Source organism: Actinia tenebrosa, unplaced genomic scaffold (genome assembly GCF_029948245.1).
Source record: "Actinia tenebrosa isolate PJP-AT-01 unplaced genomic scaffold, QUT_ActTen_1.0 PGA_scaffold0__85_contigs__length_37466705, whole genome shotgun sequence".
Taxonomy (NCBI): Eukaryota; Metazoa; Cnidaria; class Anthozoa; order Actiniaria; family Actiniidae; genus Actinia; species Actinia tenebrosa.
The window spans coordinates 23,359,544-23,382,333 of record NW_028292569.1 but is presented as its reverse complement, the minus strand read 5'-3'; the positions used below and the strand labels follow the sequence as shown (position 1 = coordinate 23,382,333).

Genomic DNA, 22,790 nt, shown 5'->3' with positions numbered 1-22,790 from the left:
GCACGATTTCAAACGCGACTCGTGGAATTAGCCATTGATCCTGATGATAGCTATCGTTATTTGTTCCATATCTTATTTTATTACTCTCTTTTTCCAATATTCCTTTTCCCGTACTATTCAGTTCAGTTCTATTCTTGTTATATAAACTTCAGCCAACATCTTCGTTGAAACTTCCGAGTGTTTATCGATTGGACGAAGTATTACCGAGTGGACAACAATTGCTCTACTGATTCTCATCTTCGTTGCCACTTCCGAGTGTTCATCGATTGAACTAAGTATTACCGAGTGGACAACAATTGCTCTATTGATTCTCATCTTCATTGCCACTTCCGAGTGTTCATCGATTAAACTAAGTATTACCGAGTGCACAACGATTGCTCTATTGATTCTCTATCTCACAACATATCAGAATCCATGTAGACCTTAGAGGGCGAATCGCGCTCTTCAACAATACGAATTTTTCCATCGTAATAATCGCCATTGTATACGGGAGATGAGGGAGGTGGAAGGTCCTTCTTCTCGGCAAACGTGGACGAGTTCCCGTACCGGTATGGTCCGGGGCTCTCGTATGGAGGTGATTGGGCATAAGGGGTGCTGTGGTATTTGGCTTCTTCTTTGGATGTAGTAGTAGACTCCTTGGGTTGAGGCTTGCGGTAGCTTGCCGAGGTCGATGTTGGTGTGTTTTCGTAACTTCGTGCATATAAAACGATTATGAAAATAATAACGAGGATGAAGAATAACCCAAGGAAGAAGGATACTACTATCAGTGCGATGGTCAAATCATCTGGAGAAAAAACATAAACGCAATGAATTAAATATTTAGCAAATAGTCCTCGAGTCTGAATGGGTTGAGTCACTCAAGGCCTTATTGTCTATTGACTCATAGACCATGAGGGCGAGAGGACTAATTGTTTAGTCAAAACCAACTAGAGAGAAGACATCTTGGTGCGACGTCACAGCCTCCATTTTGTTTGAATTTGTATTTGGTACTGGTGTCAATCAAGATGGCGGCTATGACGTTACATGCTGTTACTGGAGTCCTAAGCTACCAAAGACTTATTGCAGCATAATCGCAATGCGGCTCAACTTGACCAGAAAACCCAGCCCACATAAAGACGTGTTGTTGCAAGGGGTCTATAGAGCTTCTAAAAAAACCAGCCCACATGTAAAGACGTCTTGTTACAAGGGGTCTATAGAGCTTCTAAAAAAACCAGCCCACATGTAAAGACGTCTTGTTGCAAGGGGTCTAATAGAGCTTCTAAAAAAAACCAGCCCACATGTAAAGACGTCTTGTTACAAGGGGTCTATAGAGCTTCTAAAAAACAGCCCACATGTAAAGACGTCTTGTTACAAGGGGTCTATAGAGCTTCTAAAATACAGCCCACATGTAAAGACGTCTTGTTACAAGGGGTCTATAGAGCTTCTAAAAAAACCAGCCCACATGTAAAGACGTCTTGTTGCAAGGGATCCATGGAGCTTCTAAAAAAACAACCCACATACCGTAGTCATCATTAGGACTTGTCGTTGGAGCTGGTGTTGTTGCCTCGGCCATTCCATTCTTCGGCATGAACTCATTCCAGAAATTCATTTTTTGCACCCGTAACTTTGAAGCAGGTGCGGGAAAGCCCTTTAACACCTGATACTGTTGGTCTGCGATAGTGTAGCGTGGCCATGCTTGCTGGGTGGGGAAGTTGGGTGTCCTTTAGAAAACATTAATGTCATCTGTTAGCGATTATGACGCGAAATAGTAACCATAGTTACCACTATATAGAGATTTTGCAAACATTAGCGTTATAGACAACATACCCAGATTTGATAAAGTTCATCCAAGGTTCCATCATCGTTACAGTAAATCCTGATACAACTGACGTGGGTTTTGGGAAAATGTGCCTCAGATCAGCCCTGTGGGCGACGTTCATCCATGTGGGATTGGGTTTACCATTGACGTCATTATCCTCTCGATACTCTGTCTAGAGATGGGCTATTTTTAGAAACCGGATGCATTTGAAATTTTTTCTTGCCCTACTCCCGTGCGTCATCAACCTTGCGCGCGCACGCTATTTCCGTCTATCGTTTTGATTGTGTTTTTAACACTAAAAACGAAACGGAAAGAGCGCCACGCGACGTATTTGACTATTAAATACTAACTACTAGTATAAGTGTTTCACGGTCTGATTAAAATCACTCAACTTTAAGCGAACGTTAGCGAACATGGTGCACTCAAGCTAGACCACAACGCATCTTGTTTATGGAACTCAGAAAATACCTGAGATGTGCGACCGTTTTTTCCAACATAATTGTTTGCGCAGAGCCTGAGAACTAATCTCTGCCCCAGGGTCCGTGGTTTGTAGAGAGAATGGAGAGAGTGGGTAAGAGGCGTTTATCCCTTATACCATACCTCATAGAAAAACACAGGGATCTTCTTTGCAAAAGCATTAGCAGAATGTATAGCAGGAGCTCTGTATATAGAGTCAGTCAGCAAATCGAGATACTGCCTTCTCGTCATATTGACGTCATTAGGTTTTGACCAATCGGTGTATTGGAAGGCTATGATTGGCGGGACTTTGTTATCTTGGTTACGGATCCATGTTTTGTTGCCAATGACTTGTTCAAATACTTCTCTTGTTAAACCTTTGGTAACATCGACCCCGCTATTCACACCTAGATTTCAAAACGAAACGAATAATAATTTTAAAATATCTGCCGCCTTGATCAATAGCAAATTCTGACATACAAGAAGATGCACGTTTGTGAAAATCCAAAAACTTAGCCTATATGTTGGGATAACCCATAAGAACCACCATGTTACAAAAAAAATGCTGCCCAAAACATCTTTAAGTAGTGCATGTTATATCGGATGTTTTCGCCATAGCCCTTTTCTAAGTTTGATAAACATGATGTATTGTGGTCTAGCATGGATATAAACAACAGCATATAAGGCATGATGAAATAATGATTTTTGTACCATAATGCATCATGTTCGCTCTTTCAGTAAGGTCTATCTCTCTATTTTTAAAAGATTCCTTGGTTCTAATAAACGGAATAAAAGAAAGGATTCTGGTAGTGGTAGCACACTATAACTATGCAAACCAAAGCCCATCAGAAAACCACTGAGTTCTTGGCATTTTGAATAGTAATAGAGGTTTGGCACCATTACTTGCTTGGACTGACTGTGGTTAAATGGCAAAACAATAAAATTCCTTTGCTCTTGGGAATTGAATTCTTTCTCGTGTAAAACGATTGTATTATTCCTGCCATCTAACATGGCTGCCGTCACGTGATGGTGGAAAACCTCTATGGGAGAATATTAGTCTCACCGGGAATATCGTAAAGAAAGTCACTTCCATCATCGTTAGCAACACCAGTAAGAACACTGGACCCGTTAAACTTTCCTTGGTCTAAAAGTATTGGCGGGGAATCTGAAAAGAAGACCACACAGTTATCAATGAACAAGTATTCGAGGTAAAGGAATGAATCTCAATGGACTATGAGTATAATCAAGCTAGGGAGAATCTTGATACCCCATTCACACCTAAACGTGTTTAGTTAAACTATGTTTTCATTAGGAAAAAAATTGAGAAACTAGAAACCTACAATATAATGAAACTTTCTAAAATATTGTCAGAGAAAGACGAAGGATAGTTTACATGCATTATTTTACCAAAGATTGTGCAGTGTTCGTAGATAGTTTTCCAAACCTGTTTAGTTAAACCACTTTAAAACATGTTTAAGCCTTGGTGTGAATGAGGTATTGGAGCCGGAATTTGTTATCTCGTTAGCAGAATATAGGACAGTCAATGATTAGCGTGCTTCCGTTAGTTTTTGGGTGTACGCGAGATGTTGCTAAGCACGAAGGAAGTGTAAGAGTCGCAGGAAGCAAAGCTGGAACTCGGAAAAGCACAGAGGGGAAGAAACAGGCAGCTCTACTCATAAACGACTCCGAGTCTAGGAATCGAACTCGGGTCTCACAATCGCTCTCACCACTACGCCACCACCCGTGCTTCCACGGCAAATCGTACGCTTCCGTCCGCGCGGGATACCAAGAACGACTGTTATCGACGACACTTTTAAAAAACTCCAGAAGTTGCTTGTTTCGTTATTCTAATTTCTGCTTTTGTTTACCGACCTCAGAAGTGAGTCTAAGCCCGCATACACTGGAGTTTCAAGAGTAGTTAATATAATGCCATTAGTTCTGCTTACCTGGTAAGACATCTCCATCCACAACAGGTGCCCACTGTGCGAGTAGAGCAGATGGATGCGTCTTGTTTTGCGCTTCGATAAACTGTGCTGGGGATTTCCTTTTCAAGCAGTCCTTGAAGTCGCTGCTTGGGTGAGGGCAGCGGAGAAGGCCTCCAAAATACCTGACAAAAAAGCAGCAATTGGGAATCATGATATCAGAGGTAAAACTGTGAAGACAAGCGCATTGCGGTGAATAGAGAAAGCAGTGATGAATAACTGAAAAACTTTGCTTTGCTTTGCTTTCTCTCTCCTTTTTTCTTGGCCTTCTTCTATCCCAATTTCGCTTTAAAAAATTATTCTACGGTCAGTCGACTAAACTCAAAGTCATATCGTAGTCTTCATAATAGTCTAAATATGGCCGTATATGCAAAGTTTGAAAAAATATGCATGGTTAAATGCCTTTCCTTCTCCGCACAACAAAATACAATCCAAAGACAGGTATAACAGAATCACGCAGGCAATAATGGCGTCGAGACTTAGGGAAGGAAGAGAGAGGAAAAAGAAATGGTAGTTTTGGGAAGTGGGGGGGGGGGAGAGTAAAAGGCGCACTATCGTCTTCCTGGGAGAGCCGCCCAACGTCTATGTTGAAACAATCCATTGCCCAATAGGAATACTAGAATTATAATACCATTTCTGACGCAGTCTCCTACGCAGCTATTAAGTATTTAGGAGAGTAAGCGTTGCGTGACGGCACTAATGGTTGATGGTGGTATCCATATTCATGTGTCTTCTCATGTGCAACCGAGCGCAACCGTTACACAAAGAAATGATACTCTATGGAATGACACGTGGTCTGAAATGGGAAAACATTACGCCCGAGCCGAGGAGGTCTATTCCTAACGCTGAACAAGTTCAATACTCATTTCTTACCGAGCCCTAAGATCAGCCTCTTCTTGCTCCAAGTATGAATACAGACCCCCAGCAGAGCCACTCATCATCAATACTCTTTCATACAGTTCATTAGCATATGGTGACATCATCAGTACTCCTACAAGACGTGCACCCGCTGACCATCCTCCTAGGGTCACGTTCTTTGGGTCGCCACCAAAACTGGAGAAAAAATACGTAACAGTTTTTAACAGTGTTAATCTATGCCAGTATGCCAGTATGCCATCTATACATGCATCGAGAGTTCTGCGCTACTGCTTCAAGCGCATGCTCAAGGGGTCAAAAAGTGGGATCATGGGTTGCAAAAAGTTATATTTGACAGTCACAGTTTCCTGCGCCATCTTGAAAGGTAGCCGTGCATGCCTTTGCATCGAAGGAGACGAACGGTGAGCTTGCAATGATAGAGACCTTTTTTAACACCTTGGACAATTATTCACAAGTCCCTATCATTGCAAGCTCACCGTTCGTCTCGACTATTAGCTTAACGCTACTTACTCTTGAATATTCAATGAAAATTGTGCTTGATAAGAAAAATGCGATTAAAATATAGCAATGTTTACAACCCATGATCTTTTTGACCCCTTGAGCATGCGCTTAGAGCAGTAGCGCCAAACTCTCGATGCATGTACAACGCTTTTGACAAAGAATGTGGACTATATCCAATGAATAAAACAGGCAATCAAGCCTTAGCACGTACGAACCGCATAAGCTAAAACGAAACATTTTATCAAACGATGAAACAGACTTGGTTTGATCTAAGGGAGCGAGCGATCATTATTTATTGCTGTATTATTTAGATTTTTAAAACGAAGTCACTAAACCAGTGCAATATATATTAGACTAATACACATTAGTAGGCCCTAATTTCATTGTTTTCTTTTGTGTCTATTTGACTATTAAACGTTGACTAGTATTTTTATTTGACGGGTTAAATGCCTCCACTCTGTGAGTGGTCCTCCCCCCCTCCTTAGTTGATAAATTTTGACTAACTCAGCACATCTAGCCCGTAAATGGAATTTGGCCGGTGAATTTGTTTTTGCTCAGCTTTACTCGAACTTATACTGTGTACTTTGGCAGCTACCAGAGCGTCACGTCTATTAAATATTGACATTTCTTGTTAGAGTTTGCATAATGAGTCCATCAGTTCTCGATATGTCATCCAATTGTCAAATAAAGCTTTTCTTTTGGTTGGCAAGTGATCTAAGTCCAATAAATAAAATTTACAGTTCTTCAGCGTTTAAACTGATAATAATAATATAGCGGTTTTTATTACGCATACATGAACATCTGTGCGGTAACAATAACTGAGAAAACCAAACAAATATTAAAAAGGTCGAAAAGAGCATATGTTCTATGGAAAATAGTTATTAAGAAGAAAGAATTTTTGGTTCAAAAATAAGAACTAATGTTTGGAAATTTTCAGATATTAAAGACACAAGTTAATTGGCTTCACTGATTTATACTTTTTTGGGAGGAAGCGAGGGTCTGGATTTGCCGAGCGCGTCAATCTCTAGATGCCTGTACGCAAATTGCTCTCGAACTTGTGCAGTGCACTTTGTACATGATGTTGTTGTAGCCATTAGTAGTATTGTCTATAAACAAAACGTGTGGGTGGAAAAAAAAAATGCGGCTGAAAGCCAAAACAGAACCAGGAGAAGAGAAAGGTTCGATATGATTGTTGATTCTTGATATGATGTTTATTCAAAAAATATACCTTGGATTAGGGATTAGGTGTCGTGACTCCCGTTGCAACATTACTTAACGGTATGCATTAATTAAAGACTGTATTACACCCTTACATCACACCATAAACTCACAGCACAGGGAAGTACACGACGACAAAATCACGGTACAGCACAATACGTACGGTACAGCACATTGCGGTACAGCACATTACGGCACAGCACATTACGGTACAGCACAAAATGGCACAGCAAATTACGATACAGCACATTACGGTACAGCAAAGCACACAACAACACACTACGGTACAGCAAAGTACAACGCAGCACAATAGAACAAACCACAGCATAGCATATACGTGGTCATAACACAACACAGCATAGTACGGCATATCATCAAGGCACAGCATAACAAGCGACAATGCACGGTCCACAAGGCACGGCACAACACACCACGGCACGGCACAACACACCACAACACACGGTACACTAGACTAGACAGCCTTTGAAAAAAAGAATCATAAAATCCCTCGCCAAGTTATCATATCTAATTTCATTTTGTGAATACAATTAAGATATTGAATTTCCGCGACAATGAAAAAATTAAAATATTCGGAAAACCGTTATAAAAAAATTAGTTAGGGGTCGCTGAATAGAACAACTAACCATAACATGTTTACTTACAGGTTTAAAAAATGATGTAAAAAACACATTTGAGTTGAATAAAATAGAAAAATATAGATGGATTTAAATATAAAAGCGACAGTGCTTTATTATTCTGTTAAATTTCCTTCCTCAGGCGAACTCGCCACTAGTTCTCTTAAGAAAAACTAATTAACCCTGGGGATAACTACGACACTACAACGTACCAATGGCAAACATTGCCACCTTATGAATAATATAGAAAACAGATGTTCTGGTTTATTTTAGTCGAAAATCAGCTTTATACCAGATAAAAGATATCAAGTACACTTTAAGCTCGCGTAGAATTTCAAGTGTGTAAACATATACATAGGTACACCGTCTTTCCAATAAGCCATTCTCTCTTTCCAATTAAGTGGTATTTTTCCCCGAATTGTACATGTTCTGGAAAAAGAAAACTTGGAGCACAAAAAAAATCAAATCTTAGGCGTCGTTTCTTATACTGATTGATTAAGATTCAAAATCAAACCCAGAATTGACAAAGAGTGACTAATTTTAATATTTTATGAAGATGACTTCATTATGCGTTTTTTCCGATGAATGGGTAAAATTGTGTATTTTTAGAACATTCTCATTTAGTCCAAGAAAAATTATATTTATTTTATTTTTATTTTATTTCATTGAAATTCTCTTTTTATCGAATATATCTTTAATGTGGAATTGTTAGAATCCGAATAAAGTGACTATATGAATACCAGCTTGTAGTATTCACTTTAATAGTATACAGTTATTGTTATTGTTGTGAAAATCGCTTAACCGAACGCGCGACAAGATGATGGAAAATCTCTTGTGTTCTCACTTGAGGAACTGAGATTATGAAAAATATGCAAAACATGGTTATATTTACAATGATTGTGCTCGAATTGCGAAAAATACCTAGCCGTTAAACGCCAAATGAAGACTATTTTACAGTGTTAAAGAAATACCGACTGTATTATTTATATTGGTAAATGAAACTTTGAATAAGGCATACATGAAGTGACCGAAAAATACCTGCCCGATTCCCGCCACAACGCGCAACGTATAAGATATAAACAAGGTTAATACTACAACCAAGATATACTTCAAATATACAAACTAACCTTTTAATGTTACTTTGAACCCATCGGAGCGCTTCAATTACGTCTAGGAGAGCATAGTTTCCAGAAAGACCTTCTTCTTTAAGACTAAGAAAACCCAGTGCACCTAGTCGATAGTTGACAGTAACTACTATAATGTTTCCCCGAGTCGCTATCGTACTGGGGTCCGTAATGGCGCTCGTACCAAAAATAAACCCTCCTCCGTGTAGCCAAACCAACACAGGGTTCGTAGCAGACTTTTCTTGAAAGGCTGTCGTGTTTGGCGCGAAAACATTCAAGTTCAAGCAGTCTTCACTCGTGTCTTTTGGCGATACCTTGTAAGGTGGAACATTCTCCAGCTGCGGACAAGATTTGCCGTATTTTGTAGCTTCAAGGGTCACGTTCCAAATATTTGGTGGTTTTGGCCGCTCAAACCTACCAGCATTCGCGTAAGGTATTCCTAGGAACTGAACGACTGGTTTTCCAGTAGGTAGATTGATAGTTTTACCTCTCACCACTCCACAAGTTGTGTTCACTTCACCTTGTCTAAGGTTGGTCGCTTCAGAGTGAATGCTTGACTTCATTATCGAAAACAGAACACTAACCAACACATACGACATCAATGTAGACCTTAAAATCGAATAGTACATGTTTTTGACCTCACATCAATGTTTTCCAGACGTTTTTGTAGTAGATTTAACAATAGTGTTTTCTCGATTCCCCGAGACCTCAAATCGAACGTTCGTATAGTGTCCTACGGCGATATAGTTTCCGCCTTTTCTTGCAAAAGCAAATCGCCTGTTTATTCCGATAAAAATAGTTCACTGGAAGCCCTAGTACAAAGAGTCGTTCCCAAGCGTTTTTATGCGCCAATGAATACGAACAAAAGAATTTAAATAAATATTTTTAAAAGTTAACCACAGCAAACAAACTAAACTTTTTTGTGTTTTTTTCGGCCAAGGCTTCGCAAAATCCGTATTTTTTGCCAGAAATACTCGTAAACACGAGAACCAGGAAGTTGAGCCCAGATTTTACTGGTTGTTTAACAGCTCTACTCGAGAGACCGCGGTGGTATTAAAACTGCGTCGGTTTAGTGTTTTTGAATGTTATGAATGTGACATGAGTCATCTCATACTCATAGATTAGTGCCCGGTGACGTCAGTATTTGTTCAGTTATACGAAACGCGCATCTATATCTAACGTCTTTTTCTACACCAACGGGCCGCATATTTTGTCTAATGCAGAAGTTATCCGGTTAGTTTTGTTCGGCTGGAAATTGTTAGACTGATACGTAGTTACGCTCAAATTATTAAGATAGTTGGAAGATAAAGTGAAATCAAGAAATCGAAAATTTGTCAGATTCTTTGGTGTATCTTTGGTTGCTATGGTGACTACCACTTGTGGGCAAACAAATCGAGACATGACAAAAGGTTAACGACTTCACAGACTCACTGAATAAGCTACGGAAAAAAAACAGCGGAGTGAAGTTTGTGAACAGTTTTTTTCCCCCCCTTTTTTTTTTTTTTTTTTTTTTCACTTTGGTTTTTTTCTACCTTTTAAGTTCTTCTGTCTAAATTTGGTAGCTCTAATTTATCTGCGATGCGTAATTGGGTTTTCTTTGCAAAGACCTGGTCTAGGGGAGAATTCAATGTTAAAAGAATTGCGACGATTTTCCAAATTTGGGCGGAAAAAAAGATTGAAGATTTGCCATCCATGTTCCATTTCTAGTTCCGAGTGGGCCAGACTGGAAAAAAAGCCTTGCTTTATCTGTTTACCCAACAGTTGGAGAAGATTTTTGAAACCTATGAAGTAACTTGGGAACCCTCTCATCAAAAGGAACGTGTTTACAATAAATGTTTTTACTGATTTTGATTACCTTCATAAATGGTTTTCCAGTTCTCTTCTTGATTATAATAGCCAATAATTTTCCATATCAAACACTTGGATAAAGAAGCAGTTCGCCGAACGTTCGGACAAGTTCTTCATGAGCATCTGAAAAAAGATAAAACTGGAATTGAAACGCCCCGCCTATAGTAAGGTATTTCTTTGAAGGGTACTGAATCGATGGCTCTGGGTACTGGGTGGGGATGGGAATAAAGGAATAGCCCGTTTCCGGGGCTGATACGCCTTTAGATCCACAAATACGATCCAAAAAACATGTAAAATTCAAAATAAACAAGAGATTCAACAATATGGTAATGAAGGATAAACATGACATCTTCGAGTGTAGTCAAGAGCACGTAGACGCATTTAATATAAATGTGCAAAAAAAGTAGAATTGAAATACCATGCCGACAACTAAACGAGCTAAGGAAAATGTAAAAAACAAGATATATCAAGAACTGAGGAGATAAGGTAAAATGATGAACATGACATCTTCGAGTGTGGTCAAGGGCCACTAAAACTCATATATGCGTATCTCAATACAATCTTTGGAACATATAGATCATCCAGGTAATGAACTTGTAATTTGTCCAACTTTGGATGACATGTTTGACATGAAAGAAGGATGTTTAGTGTCAAATAAAGTTTACAGAAATGTTATTTTGCAAAATAAAGAAACTATATATCAGCCAGAGGACCTAACCAATCGGCGGACACGAATTTTCACAGTTCAAGATTTCATTGTCTTTTTTTTTTTTATCGCGATAAACTGCTCAAAAACTGAGCTTAGGCTCATCATTCTCTTCTCTGGAGTATCATTTCTTTGTTTAACAGTTGCTTATGAGAAGGCACACGAATGTGGATACGACTCAAAAAAAGAAATGATACTCAGGAGAAGGACACGTGCTTTCAAATGGGATAACATTACACCCAAGGTAAAGAGGCCTGCCGATGAGGTTGTACATGAGAAGACACATGAATATGGATACAACTCAAACGAAAAATCTTATTCTCAAAGGAATTAGTGAGACATGTGCTTAAATGGAAAAAAGACATGTATTATTAATAAGATAAGATATATAACATCCATCGCACATATTGTGAATGGAAAAGTAGAAAGAAATAGTAGATGGAAAAAATAAAAGGAAAAAAATAGAAGGAAAAAATAAACTTGAAAAATAGAAGGAAAAAAATAACTTGAAAAATAGAAGGGAAAAAATTCCGAAAAATCTACGGAAAAGGGAAAGAAAGGAAAATAGAGAAATAAAAAGATTAAAATATATAACAATCAGAAAATAGGAAAACATATCTTCCAATATTATATAATAATTAGAAAGAGAAGACTGACTACTTAAGTACAATTTTCTGGTTATACTCTATTAATATCCTTTAAATATATATTTTATCGAGAAGGCAATATTTTCTTTTCCTTATCGACTTTGACCGAGAAGCAGTTCTGATTTTAGACAACATCCGTTGGTCAAACACACCTGACTAGCCTGCTCTTGCGTCTTTCGACTACATTTGAACGACACCTTGTGGAAACATCATAATTTACATTTATCAGTTATTAATACTGACTCGGGTACAGCTAACGAACTCAGTGAAGAACTTAAGCTGGATATCGTTTCTTTTGAATGAGTGAAGTTGGTTTCTGCCTTTAATTAAACAGCTAATGGAGAACTCGTTAGTATTGATCAAAAATTGATATTAAAGGAGAAGAAAGAGAGAAAAATTAGGAAAAAGAGAGAGAGAGAGAGGAGACAGAGAGAGAGAGAGAGAAAGAAGGAGACAGACAGACAGACAGTCAAAGACGCAGAAAGAAAGAATGAGAGAGAAAAAATAAATAAACAAAGAAAGAATTCGATACATTTTTTTTTTCTTGTGTGCTAAAATTGTTTACTTCTGGACTAAAATCTTCCTATCAGCCTGCAAAATTCAAATTACATAAAATAGAATACTAATAAAGTTTCTTCCGAGTTTAAATCTAGACAAGTTTATTATAGCCATGGGGTTCTCCATGCTCATTGTAGTCTTTTAAAACAAAAATGTGATTGAAAAACACGACAAATATTTACATAAGACAATATTTATGAAGTCATTTACGAATTGCAATAAAAATGGCTCAAACAAGATCAATTGCTTGCTCTCGACTTCAGACAAAGCAGGTTATTACACTTAACTGATGTCTAATGACTGGAATTGCACAAAAAATAAGCTTGAATTTGAAGAGTAGGGCTAACTATGTCGAAAGGGTCGAACTTAAATTTTTTTTTCTCGAAAAATACAAATTCAAAAAAGGAAAATACTGGAAGAAAATTTTAAATAGATTTTAGTTTCAACTATCATTTTTTGTTTTTTTCCCCTTAATTGACGCAACCAAATTATTGTTTATATTCTCATTTTCTCAAAAGGTTCGACCCTAATTTTTTTTTCAAAAAATATTACAAATTTAAAAAAGGAAAATAGTGAGAAAATTTTTAATATGTCTTCAGTTTCATTTTTTGTTTTTTCTTTGATTAACACAACCAAATTACTGTTTGTCTTCTCATTTTGTGGTAATCCACATAAATTTTCTATTTGAATAAACCTTCTTATTTTTATTGTTTATTCAAGGGAAAAAAACCTTTTGGCTCTTGTGGGACGAAAATAACGATTCTTTGCTGTCGTCTTTTCCTCCTACGCTTCGCTTTGAAATGAGAAACGAGGTTTTTCTGCCAGCTTTTTACGAGGTTTAAATGACTTACTTATTCTAATAAAAGAGAGACATTCAATCTACCATCTTTCGGCCTTTTACAGCTACACTCACATTGCGGGAATCAAATTCTATTGAATTCGACAGAATATTGAGACGGTGTAGTCTATTGTAATTCAAAGGGAATAATAAGGGCTATTTAATGTGTAAACTTCAAAATTTCATCCAATGAGCCTTGCTCGTAATCGTCGCGGAAATGAGCGTTCCTCTCAATGGAGCATATATATATATATATATATATATAGAAAGCTGTTAGTCGGCCGTAGAGTACGACCAATGAATTAAGAGCGATATCTCGTTTCGAATCTGATCAGATCCTCTTTTTCCTTGTCGGTCCTTTGAATGGAAATTAGTATCTGATAGCAAGATAAATGAGAGAGGGACTAACTAACATTACTATCTTTTGACGTAAAGCAATCAGGAGCGACCCAAGGAAGGGAGGAATAGGATCTACGCGCTACAAATATTGGTCTATTGTTTTATAGAAGCCGAGTTTTTTTTCTCTCTCTCTAAAAAACCCACTAAATCGTCGTTGCTTTTGTCTTCTTGTAGACGGGAACAGCCACATCTTGAACCGCACACGTTTCGCCGAAAAAGCTCGAGTAGTTTAACTTTTTTTCGAAGCTGCAATGTTCCTATCATTCACGTTGCTTTTTATTATAATTTCCTTTTCAAAGCAAGAAAAATTGTCGAAAGTGGTGGAGACTACAAGCGGCCCTGTACGTGGACACGGCGTCTCAATTCCTAAGAATAAGACTGTTTATCAGTATCTAGGAATCCCTTATGCCAAACCTCGTCGTTTTGAATACCCAACACAGGAAAACTGGACTGAAATCTTAAACGCCAATCAGTATGGAAAGCCTTGCCCACAGGCGAGTTCTCCTTATGGAATACAACGTCTTGAAGAAGCGAGCGAAGACTGTCTTAACCTAAATATTTTTGTCCCTGATTCTAAGGGAAAAAACTTGACTGTAATAGTGTATATTGGAGGGCTGTTGTACAGTTTTGGGAAAGCAAATGGAACGAGTTTTGATCCTTTGGCCGTTGCCTCGAAGGGAGAGGTGATTGTTGTATCTCTGAATTATCGTCTTGGAATCTTGGGTTTTTTTAGCGCAGGGGTTGAAGTTATTAAGGGCAATTATGGACTTGCAGATCAAATTGAAGCTTTGAACTGGTTACAAAGAAATATTCAAAGGTAAGATTAATTGAAGTGTGTGGGGATATATTTAGATAATCGGGAAATAAAGGCGTTAAAGAGTGGAATTATAAAAAGTGGAAGGTTGAGTACAAAAAATATGAATGAATGAATGAATGAATGAATAAATAGTGGAAACGAATGGAATGTTTGGCTTGTTGATTAAACGAACGTCTAAATGATTAAGAGTGGCTTGCATTCTTATGAATAAAAGAGCAGACGATGAAAGAATAAATGAGTTAATGGGAAGGTGAATGAAAGAAAGAAAGAACGAATGAATGTATGAATGAAACGAATAAATAAACGGAATGAATGAACGCCGGGTGGACGGGTGGACGGACGAATGCATGGATGGATGAATGGACGGGTGGACGGGTGGACGGACGGATGCATGGATGGATGAATGGACGGGTGGACGGGTGGACGGGTGGACGGGTGGACGGGTGGACGGGTGGATGGGTGGATGGATGGATGGATGGATGGATGGATGGATGGATGGATGGATGGATGGATGGATGGATGGATGGATGGAATAACATGGATAGATGAAATGGTTGGGATAGATGAAAGAATGGAAACTAGTATAAATAGACGAACAAAGGAGAGAACGGTTAAGGAATATAATTATCGAGAAGGTACAAGGACAAATGTAAGGCCGGTAATAAAGAAAACTAAAGAAAAAATATCGCATTCTTGGTCTTTTTTTTAATTGGAATTACTAAGAAAAGATCAAAAATGAAAAGAGTGTCTGTGTCTTTTGTCAGTAATTTACATAACACGAAAACAGCGTCACTTAAGAACAAACATCCGTCACGTGTTATATACTTGTGTTATACAGTTCTAGACGTTTGCTGGTTTTTTCCCTTTCATTTCACACAAATTTTGACAATTGTTCTACCGTATAACGCTTGTATTTTGCGGTATACTTAGAGACAAGCGTTTTGATGAAACAACGGGCAGAAAAAAGAAAGACATTTAAACATCAGTTATTTTGTAATGTCAATTTTTTATAAGTATTTTATAGGCATGAGAGATAATTGTGCGTCTTCTTAACATGATTAGAAGATGTTAAACGTAGATTACGTTACACAAAGGGATTCAGTGAAACGCTGAACTAAAAAATCACGGATAAAAGAATAATAAATTCTAAATTACAAAGAAATTCATTCATTTTTTCAACGAATTTAATTTGAATTAAACAAAGAGAAAAGTAAAAAAGTAAGTACATAACAAGTACATATTATGAACTGAAATCAAGCGGCTTGGTGTCAGAATGGAATAGAATTTCAAAAAATAGCAAAATAATTATAAAACATTTATTATAAATAATTTCAAAAATATTTGAATAGATAGAAGAAAAAGAAAAAGGGAAAAGAAAAGAATGAACCAAGAATTTAATCTCAGAAAAATGAAAAACAGCAGAAATATGAAAGACAAATCTGATTTTTTTAAAATATGGATCGGTTTTCTCGGAGGAGGCGTGTTCACGTCGGCATGCGCAGACTCTCGTGACAGAATGCAATCATTAAATGGCTTCCACCACTCTGGACCAATCAGAATGTACTAAAATAATCACAGCACAGCATGTGATTACGGAAGCCATTTGGTAGTCAAGTGAAAGACCAACGCACGTTTCGTACCGGGATTCCTCTTATTTCCCATTTTCATAACAAAAACATTGCCATTAAATTGTTTTGAAATACTGTGAATGGACGAAAACAACTCATTTCTTTATCAAAATAATACGGATAATTAAGACCATTACACGAGGATATTCCACTGTTTGTTTGGTTATTCTGAGCTATATATGTGGATATTCAGATTGATCCATTTAGCCAACACTCAATACATTTTAGATTAGACGCTTAAAAAAGCCTCGCTTCCTGTATTAACGGCTTCAGGGACTTTTATCCTATAAAATCTTTTGGTAATTCTCAAAATACATTAGTCTGAGCTGGAAGCCATTAAGACAAGATTTATACAACGACATTTGCTGGGAAATAATAATCCATTAGGCATCATTATCTCGTAACTTGATGATAGTTTGGTATGTTTTCAATCTCAATCGCTTATTCAAATCCTCATAAGCACAAACTCTCTCTTAATGTGATTTATTGGCTCTGCCTTGTAAATGGGCACGACATTGCCGTCTGTTTTTGGTCGGTGTAAAGAGAGTTCTGAGTATGACCGAATTATTGGGGGATTAGGACAAAGAGACGGTCGATCTTACAAGAGATGAAAACCTGATAAATCGATCGCTCGTGTTAACACCAATCATCTACGAGTTCAATGGATCTTCTGTGTATCTCATCAGAGGTTTATGGAAACCTCGTAATTCCTATATTCTCCTTTATAAAATATTTGAGACATGAAATGCGCGCTACATGGTAGGCTACCGAGTTTATATCAGAAGACACAGGCACGTTCGCGCAAAATCATCCAAAATATTTTATGAAAGCAATATTAAACGGCTGCTTGTGTCTTTTGTACGGTTCGTGTTTCTAAGCATGCTTCTCTCTTTTTCTACAGCTTCCAGCGTGTTTATATCACAGTCACTGTACGGTACAGAGACATGCGCGCGCGTGTTTTATTTCTTAAATATGATCCTACTAGTTTATCGGTAATCTTACAAGAGAGTTTTTTAAGCTCCGTAAAAAAAACAATATTTTCTTATTGTAGTTGGACGGACGGTCTAAAGAGGTTTTTGAATGTCTATCTGTAGATTTTTGAGGTCGGCTTACGGAGGTTTCTAATCGCTTTAAATGACTAAGTTTAGATTTTGGAGGTCGGTAAACTGAGGTTCTTAACTTGTCAAACCAGTTTGTGAATAAGTTTATCATGATTCATATCTTTCAGTTATTTTGATCAATATAAATTACAAGGTCATAATACTCTTACGAAAGGCAGACAAGATGAATATCAATCGATAAGAAACTTCTGTTCGTGTCAGATGCTATCTATAACTGACAGCTGTCAATCAAACACAGAGAGCGGTATATTTTTAACCGCATCGTGGTAGCGGCGTCTTAGTATCTCAGACGATCGGGAATAAATATCTAAATATGGAAATCCCCTAGGCTAAAGCACCAGATATTTTGAAACCTTCGCTTCTTATGGGGGCAGTATGCGTCGTAACGCAGCTGTAAATTTTGATATGCATAAAAACAATAGAGTGGTTTTCGTACGAGTGGAAAACATACGGTACTTTACAACACGAACACGGTACCACATTGAAATGGCTTTCCATTGTCTTCCAGTAATTCAGCCAATCACAACACATAGTTACGGCTACGGTAAGATAAGGTACGGCTACAGTACGATTACGAATTTACCGTATCGTTTCCCACTCATACGAAAATAACTCTTTATCATAGTGTTATATAACAACATCTTGTGCTTACAGGTTCGGCGGTAATCCTGATGACGTCACAGTGGTCGGTCATTGGTCGGGAGCCATGAGTGTTGGTCTGTTACTTGTCTCTCCCAAGGCTCACGGTTTGTTCAATCACGTGATACTGATGAGTGGTTCTCCATTGTCTTTGACAGCCACTTTAGACCACGTGACAGCTGTAGAGCGCGCCAGGTAAATCGGGATATTGGTACTACTATTGATAAAACAATAACGTGTTTAGGAGCTGGCCAGTAATTTAGGTTAACTATTGGCAAATATCACCTTGCGGGCAGCCATGTTAGATGACAGGAACAATATACAATCGTTTTACAGGAGAAAAAATTCAATTCACGAAAATGGGATTTTATTTATCTGCCATCAAACCACAGGAAGTCCAAGCTGTATTTTCTATGAATTTATTTATTATTCTATGTATTTCTAATTGAGGGAATATGTTGTGCAAGCGCAAATGACATAACTTCCTCGTGTTCGGGTATCACCGATTGAGCGAGAAAGTTAACTAAAACAGTATTTTATCTGTGATAAGAAAGGAAAAAAATCCAGGGGAAAAAAACAAAAACTTCCAGTGTATGCTGTAGTCGTTTTTCATCCTTCATGCTGCAAATTTCAGTCACATTGTCTAGCGGAATGTCCCAAAAAATAGGTGCGCAGATGTTGCGGTCGATCCAAAAAAACCCTGCATGACAATTGACGACCTCATTCTCGACCTCGTATTGCACCAGGACACGGCACGGCACTAAATGACACTAAAGAAGAAGAGGGAAGTCCAGTGAACTAGAAATCACTTGGCCCTAATACCGCCACATCACACCTTAACTATTATTGGCTATTCCGAGCTAGAGGACAAAACTGATTAGAACTGGCATTGCAGCGCACTGATGTCGTTTTAGAGGACAAATTTCCAAAAAAGGCGTCTATTTCATCCCCTTAAACAGTCCCACAATGCACTGCAATACCAAATCGACCCAGTTTTTTCGTCATCCTCGGAATCGGGTTTATATTATAATTCTTTTATTTCAGGAAAATAAGTGAGGAACTCAAATGTACGAACCGTTCCAATCTGAAAGCATGTTTGCAATCAAAGTCTGTCGCTGACATCATCTTGGCTCAAGCAAAGATTCAAAACGTCCCAATCTTGTCACCATTTGCCCCAGTGGTGGATGGAGAAATCTTGACAGGTATGCACTGCTAAAAGAGATAGTGGTTTTCATTAACCCGTGAAGCAAAATTTACTTATTAGATGGTAATAGCCAGATTCAAATAGAAAACAAAGGAGTTAGAGCGTAATAGTACTAAATACGCTAAAATGTACTTCACAGGTTTATGAAGATCACTCTATGGTGTTTGGCTTCCGTTAATAAAAGTTATAATGCTCAGGTCAAACGTCGAACTTCACATTAGCTGAGCCTAAATGAAACAATGGAAAACAAGGCGGAGATGTCATTAGGTTCGCCTCGTCTGAAGTGAGCTAAAAGGTGTAATGTTTTCCCATTTCAGACCACGTGTCACTCTCTTGGAAATAATTTTCTTTGTTTGAATTGTGTCAATATTCATGTGCAAAGAAATGGGGAAACATTACGACAAAGACGAAAAAGTCTATTGTCTACGTATTACACATTTATCCACAATTTCCTTAAAAAAAAGATGTTTAAACTAAGAACACCTCTAAATCGGGTGCTCAGTTTTCTCCCTTCAATGTCCGTATTAGAGATGTTGGGCTGTATTTTTTGTGATTGATGGAAGCCAATAACGATAAGTATAACAGAAACTTTGAAAAAGAGGTTACTAGAGAATTCATTCATTCACTTTATTTCGTCGCAAGACTCCCCCGATGTGCTGTTCAAGAAAAGCAATCAAATCAAAGTGAAGAGTGTCATGGTAGGGATTGTTGAAGATGACGGAGCAATATTCTTATCACCTTCTTTACCAGGTATGGAATAACATTCCACATTCTCCAAACAATGAATCTTATTCTGAAGTGGTTGATTCGAAGTCTGAAGTTGGACAACATTACGCCCAAGGCAAAAGGGTCCTTTCCCATGTCTTCTGCCATATGACTCTGAAGTATCGTTTAGCTAGGTATCTCAGGGTTTATTATATTTAGGTTTCTTTATCCATAAAAAAGGCCCATTGTCAGTCCTATTTCCATAAGAATCTCAACTGAATTACCTTAGCTGGTCGTTGCTATTGATACTGGATTGTCTCTTATCTGCAGGTTTGGCTAACAACATAGGATCAGTAAGCCAAGGCATCAACCAATCTGTATTACATTACTTCATCAAGTCCAACATACTGACAAACACACCACCACCAGCAGCAAGACTCATTAGCCACAAGTACAACAACTGGAAAAACCCTGAAGACCAAATGGCAAATAAACAACAACTTATTAACGTATATACGGACGCTTCGTTCAGTGCGCCAGCGTTACGACTTGCACAGCTTGTCTCACGTCAAGGGATTCCAACATATTTCTATCACATCCAGAAGAGTGCACTGAATACCACTTTGCTACCCAGCATTCCAATGGAGAAGGGCTTTGCTTATGGTAACGATGTGCGCCTGCTGTTTGACAGCGAGTTTACTGATGAGAGCATACGCAGTGGTGGAGCAGGGGGAATTGTGGGTCAAGCATTTAGGATGTTGATGGAGTTTGCAAAGAAGGGGTAAGAATGTACTATCTTTTGAGTAGTATTACTTTATTAACTGATATTTATACCTTGGCAGACTCAGAAATCAAATCAAATGTAGTAGTATTACGCGATTCTGCAGGGAATTCAACGTGATTTCCAAGGAAAAGTCACACAATATTCAAAAGAAAGTCACGTCAGATGGAAATAGAAAAGAAATGCCTCAAATTCCATAGAGAAAATGTGACTTCTTTTTTATATTTCCATGTTAGCCTCGCATTCAAAACTATTTTAAGAAGGGTGGATTGCCACATAATTCTCAAGGCAGAGTTGCGTGATTCTAAAAATGAGGTCTCGTGCTACTCAGGTATGTCACGCAATCCGCAGCAATGTGATTCTCAAGGATGTTACGTGATGGTCTGTCATGGGGAATTGAATAAAACCATGTACTAGAGTTTACAACTTACCGTTTATAAACTTGTTGTGTTGTCGTTGTACTGTAGTAATCCAACGCCCCCAAGTAGTCATTCACCACTCAAATGGCCGACGTACGCAACTAATGACCAGTATCTCTCCATTGGGAAGTCAAATATCTCGGTACAATCAAAGTTTCTTTCCGATCGCATTGCATTCTGGAATGAACTGTTGCCTTCCATGATGTCACAGTCATTAACAAACACTCCCAAGCCACCTTTGTCTACAACCACGAGTAGACCTGACAATGGAGATGACTGCGTCCCCAAGAAAGGTAAACTGAAATTGTTAAAGAAATATAGATTAGTTACCTAGTGTAGCCTAATTGGTTAGCCAATATCCACTAGAAAACGATCCTACTTCAGGAACCTTGCTTGGAGTATTACGCGCCTTTGTTTGAAGAAGAACTTGCTTTTCTCTACTTTCACATCCCCATAATACTTTGCGTCTTTGGGGGGGGTAACCAGAGGGTAAAAACCCACTTATTATGCTGAAGGCTGATCAGACAATGTTGACAATTGTTTGGTATCCAAAAATAAAATTAAGAAGTAAAAAACAGAAAAAGATAGAAGCTTGAAGACGGTTATGGTAAATTTTAAACATTTTTTCGTAAGTCAATACATTTTTTGTAAGACCAAAACTCTTGATGATCTGTACACGGAAAAATAACTTGGAATAAACTGATAATCAGTATTGTACAGATAAAAGCAGGTATAGTATAAATTCAATTAAGAAACCTTTCAATTTGGGACAGTTTTTGATTGGTTACCCCCAAAGACGCAAGGCATTATGGGGATGTGAAAGTAGAGAATAGTAGGATTTGGAAGTTGGGATCGTAGTTTTTTTTCCTTTTTTATCGTGTCACACGCAAAAGCTTCCATACTAAAATTTTCTAACAATGTTTTTATCATAAACTCAGAGCTAAGCTTTACCTATATGTTCTCATTCATCTTTTCCCAGAAAAAACCACCAAGGCTCTGACAGCTGTGGTCGCTGTCATGGCTATTGTCATCGTTGTCATGCTGGCAATCATCGTCTACCAGACCAGAATGCTTAGCAAACGTCCAAATGCGCCACCGTCACAACCAGAGCATTAGCTATTCTGCAAAAAAGAACTAGGCCAAGTTATAAACTATACAATTTATAGTTTAGAACTGATTATTGAAATTTAGTCTAAGTGCGACCGGGCACACATGGCGGTTATCATCCGAGGTCCCGTCCATACGCATCCGAATTTTTTCAAAAGAAGCGATTTTTTTTGAAATTCGTTTACATGTGGACGGGGCGTGAATGTAACGAGTTACTACGCGTACACTGTACGACATGCCATAGTATTTATATGGCTTTCCATTCACTGTCTTTTTACTGTGACAACCTTCGAAACAACTGCAGTGTATCGTTATGGCGGCTCATATGATTTATTTTTTGAACACAAAAAGACGGAAAACACTGGATTAAGGGATATAATAGTATACAGTGAAACATAAAATTGAATGAGAACCCCCAAGATAATCCTTCTTGAGTTTGCGCGACTGTAGCCCGTCTAGCAAAAACCGCAGGAGAAGATAACGTTAACGTCAAAAAAATCACGTAAATAAATAGATTCCTTACCATGAATGTGCCATCTTGGATCCTGATTCATTGTTTATCAACCCCTCTCAGCTTTATCGTTTGGCTCCCTGTCCACACATCCGCCATCTTGTTTTCTGCGGATGCTGATGCTACACTCTCTTTGGTCTTTCAAAGTTGTTTCCAGCGAACAAACTGCTTAACGCCTAAACTATATTTCAGTAGCAATGCTACCGTACGCTTCGTATGGGTTGGCCACGAAGTAAAAGCATTGCGCGCTCTAAGGAGTATGGTATCTCTCC

General features: G+C 38.2%; 2 protein-coding genes across 3 annotated transcripts; one reads left to right on the top strand and one right to left on the bottom strand.

Moving 5' to 3' along the window:
* Positions 1-88: 88 nt before the first annotated feature.
* LOC116302555 (cholinesterase) lies at positions 89-17,926 on the bottom strand. Of its 2 annotated transcripts, XM_089036341.1 has the most exons (10): positions 17,805-17,926; positions 10,446-10,561; positions 8,594-9,199; positions 5,110-5,289; positions 4,201-4,361; positions 3,318-3,419; positions 2,399-2,661; positions 1,807-1,970; positions 1,501-1,700; positions 89-784 (listed from the first exon to the last, which is right to left on the bottom strand). In XM_089036341.1, exons 3-10 carry the CDS (start codon positions 9,187-9,189, stop codon positions 396-398), a joined length of 2,055 nt encoding a protein of 684 aa, XP_088892467.1. In that variant the 5' UTR covers positions 9,190-9,199; positions 10,446-10,561; positions 17,805-17,926; the 3' UTR covers positions 89-395. The 2 variants fall into 2 exon arrangements, with proteins under 2 accessions (XP_088892467.1, XP_088892464.1); XM_089036338.1 differs by lacking the exons at positions 10,446-10,561; positions 17,805-17,926 and having other exon boundaries at positions 8,594-10,012.
* Positions 13,463-22,536, top strand: LOC116302557 (acetylcholinesterase). Its single transcript, XM_031711887.2, has 7 exons — positions 13,463-14,403; positions 17,807-17,986; positions 18,836-18,993; positions 19,638-19,745; positions 20,031-20,481; positions 20,949-21,193; positions 21,880-22,536. The coding sequence occupies exons 1-7, from the start codon at positions 13,838-13,840 to the stop codon at positions 22,014-22,016; spliced, it is 1,845 nt and encodes a 614-aa protein (XP_031567747.2). The 5' UTR covers positions 13,463-13,837; the 3' UTR covers positions 22,017-22,536.
* The last annotated feature ends 254 nt before the right edge of the window (positions 22,537-22,790 follow it).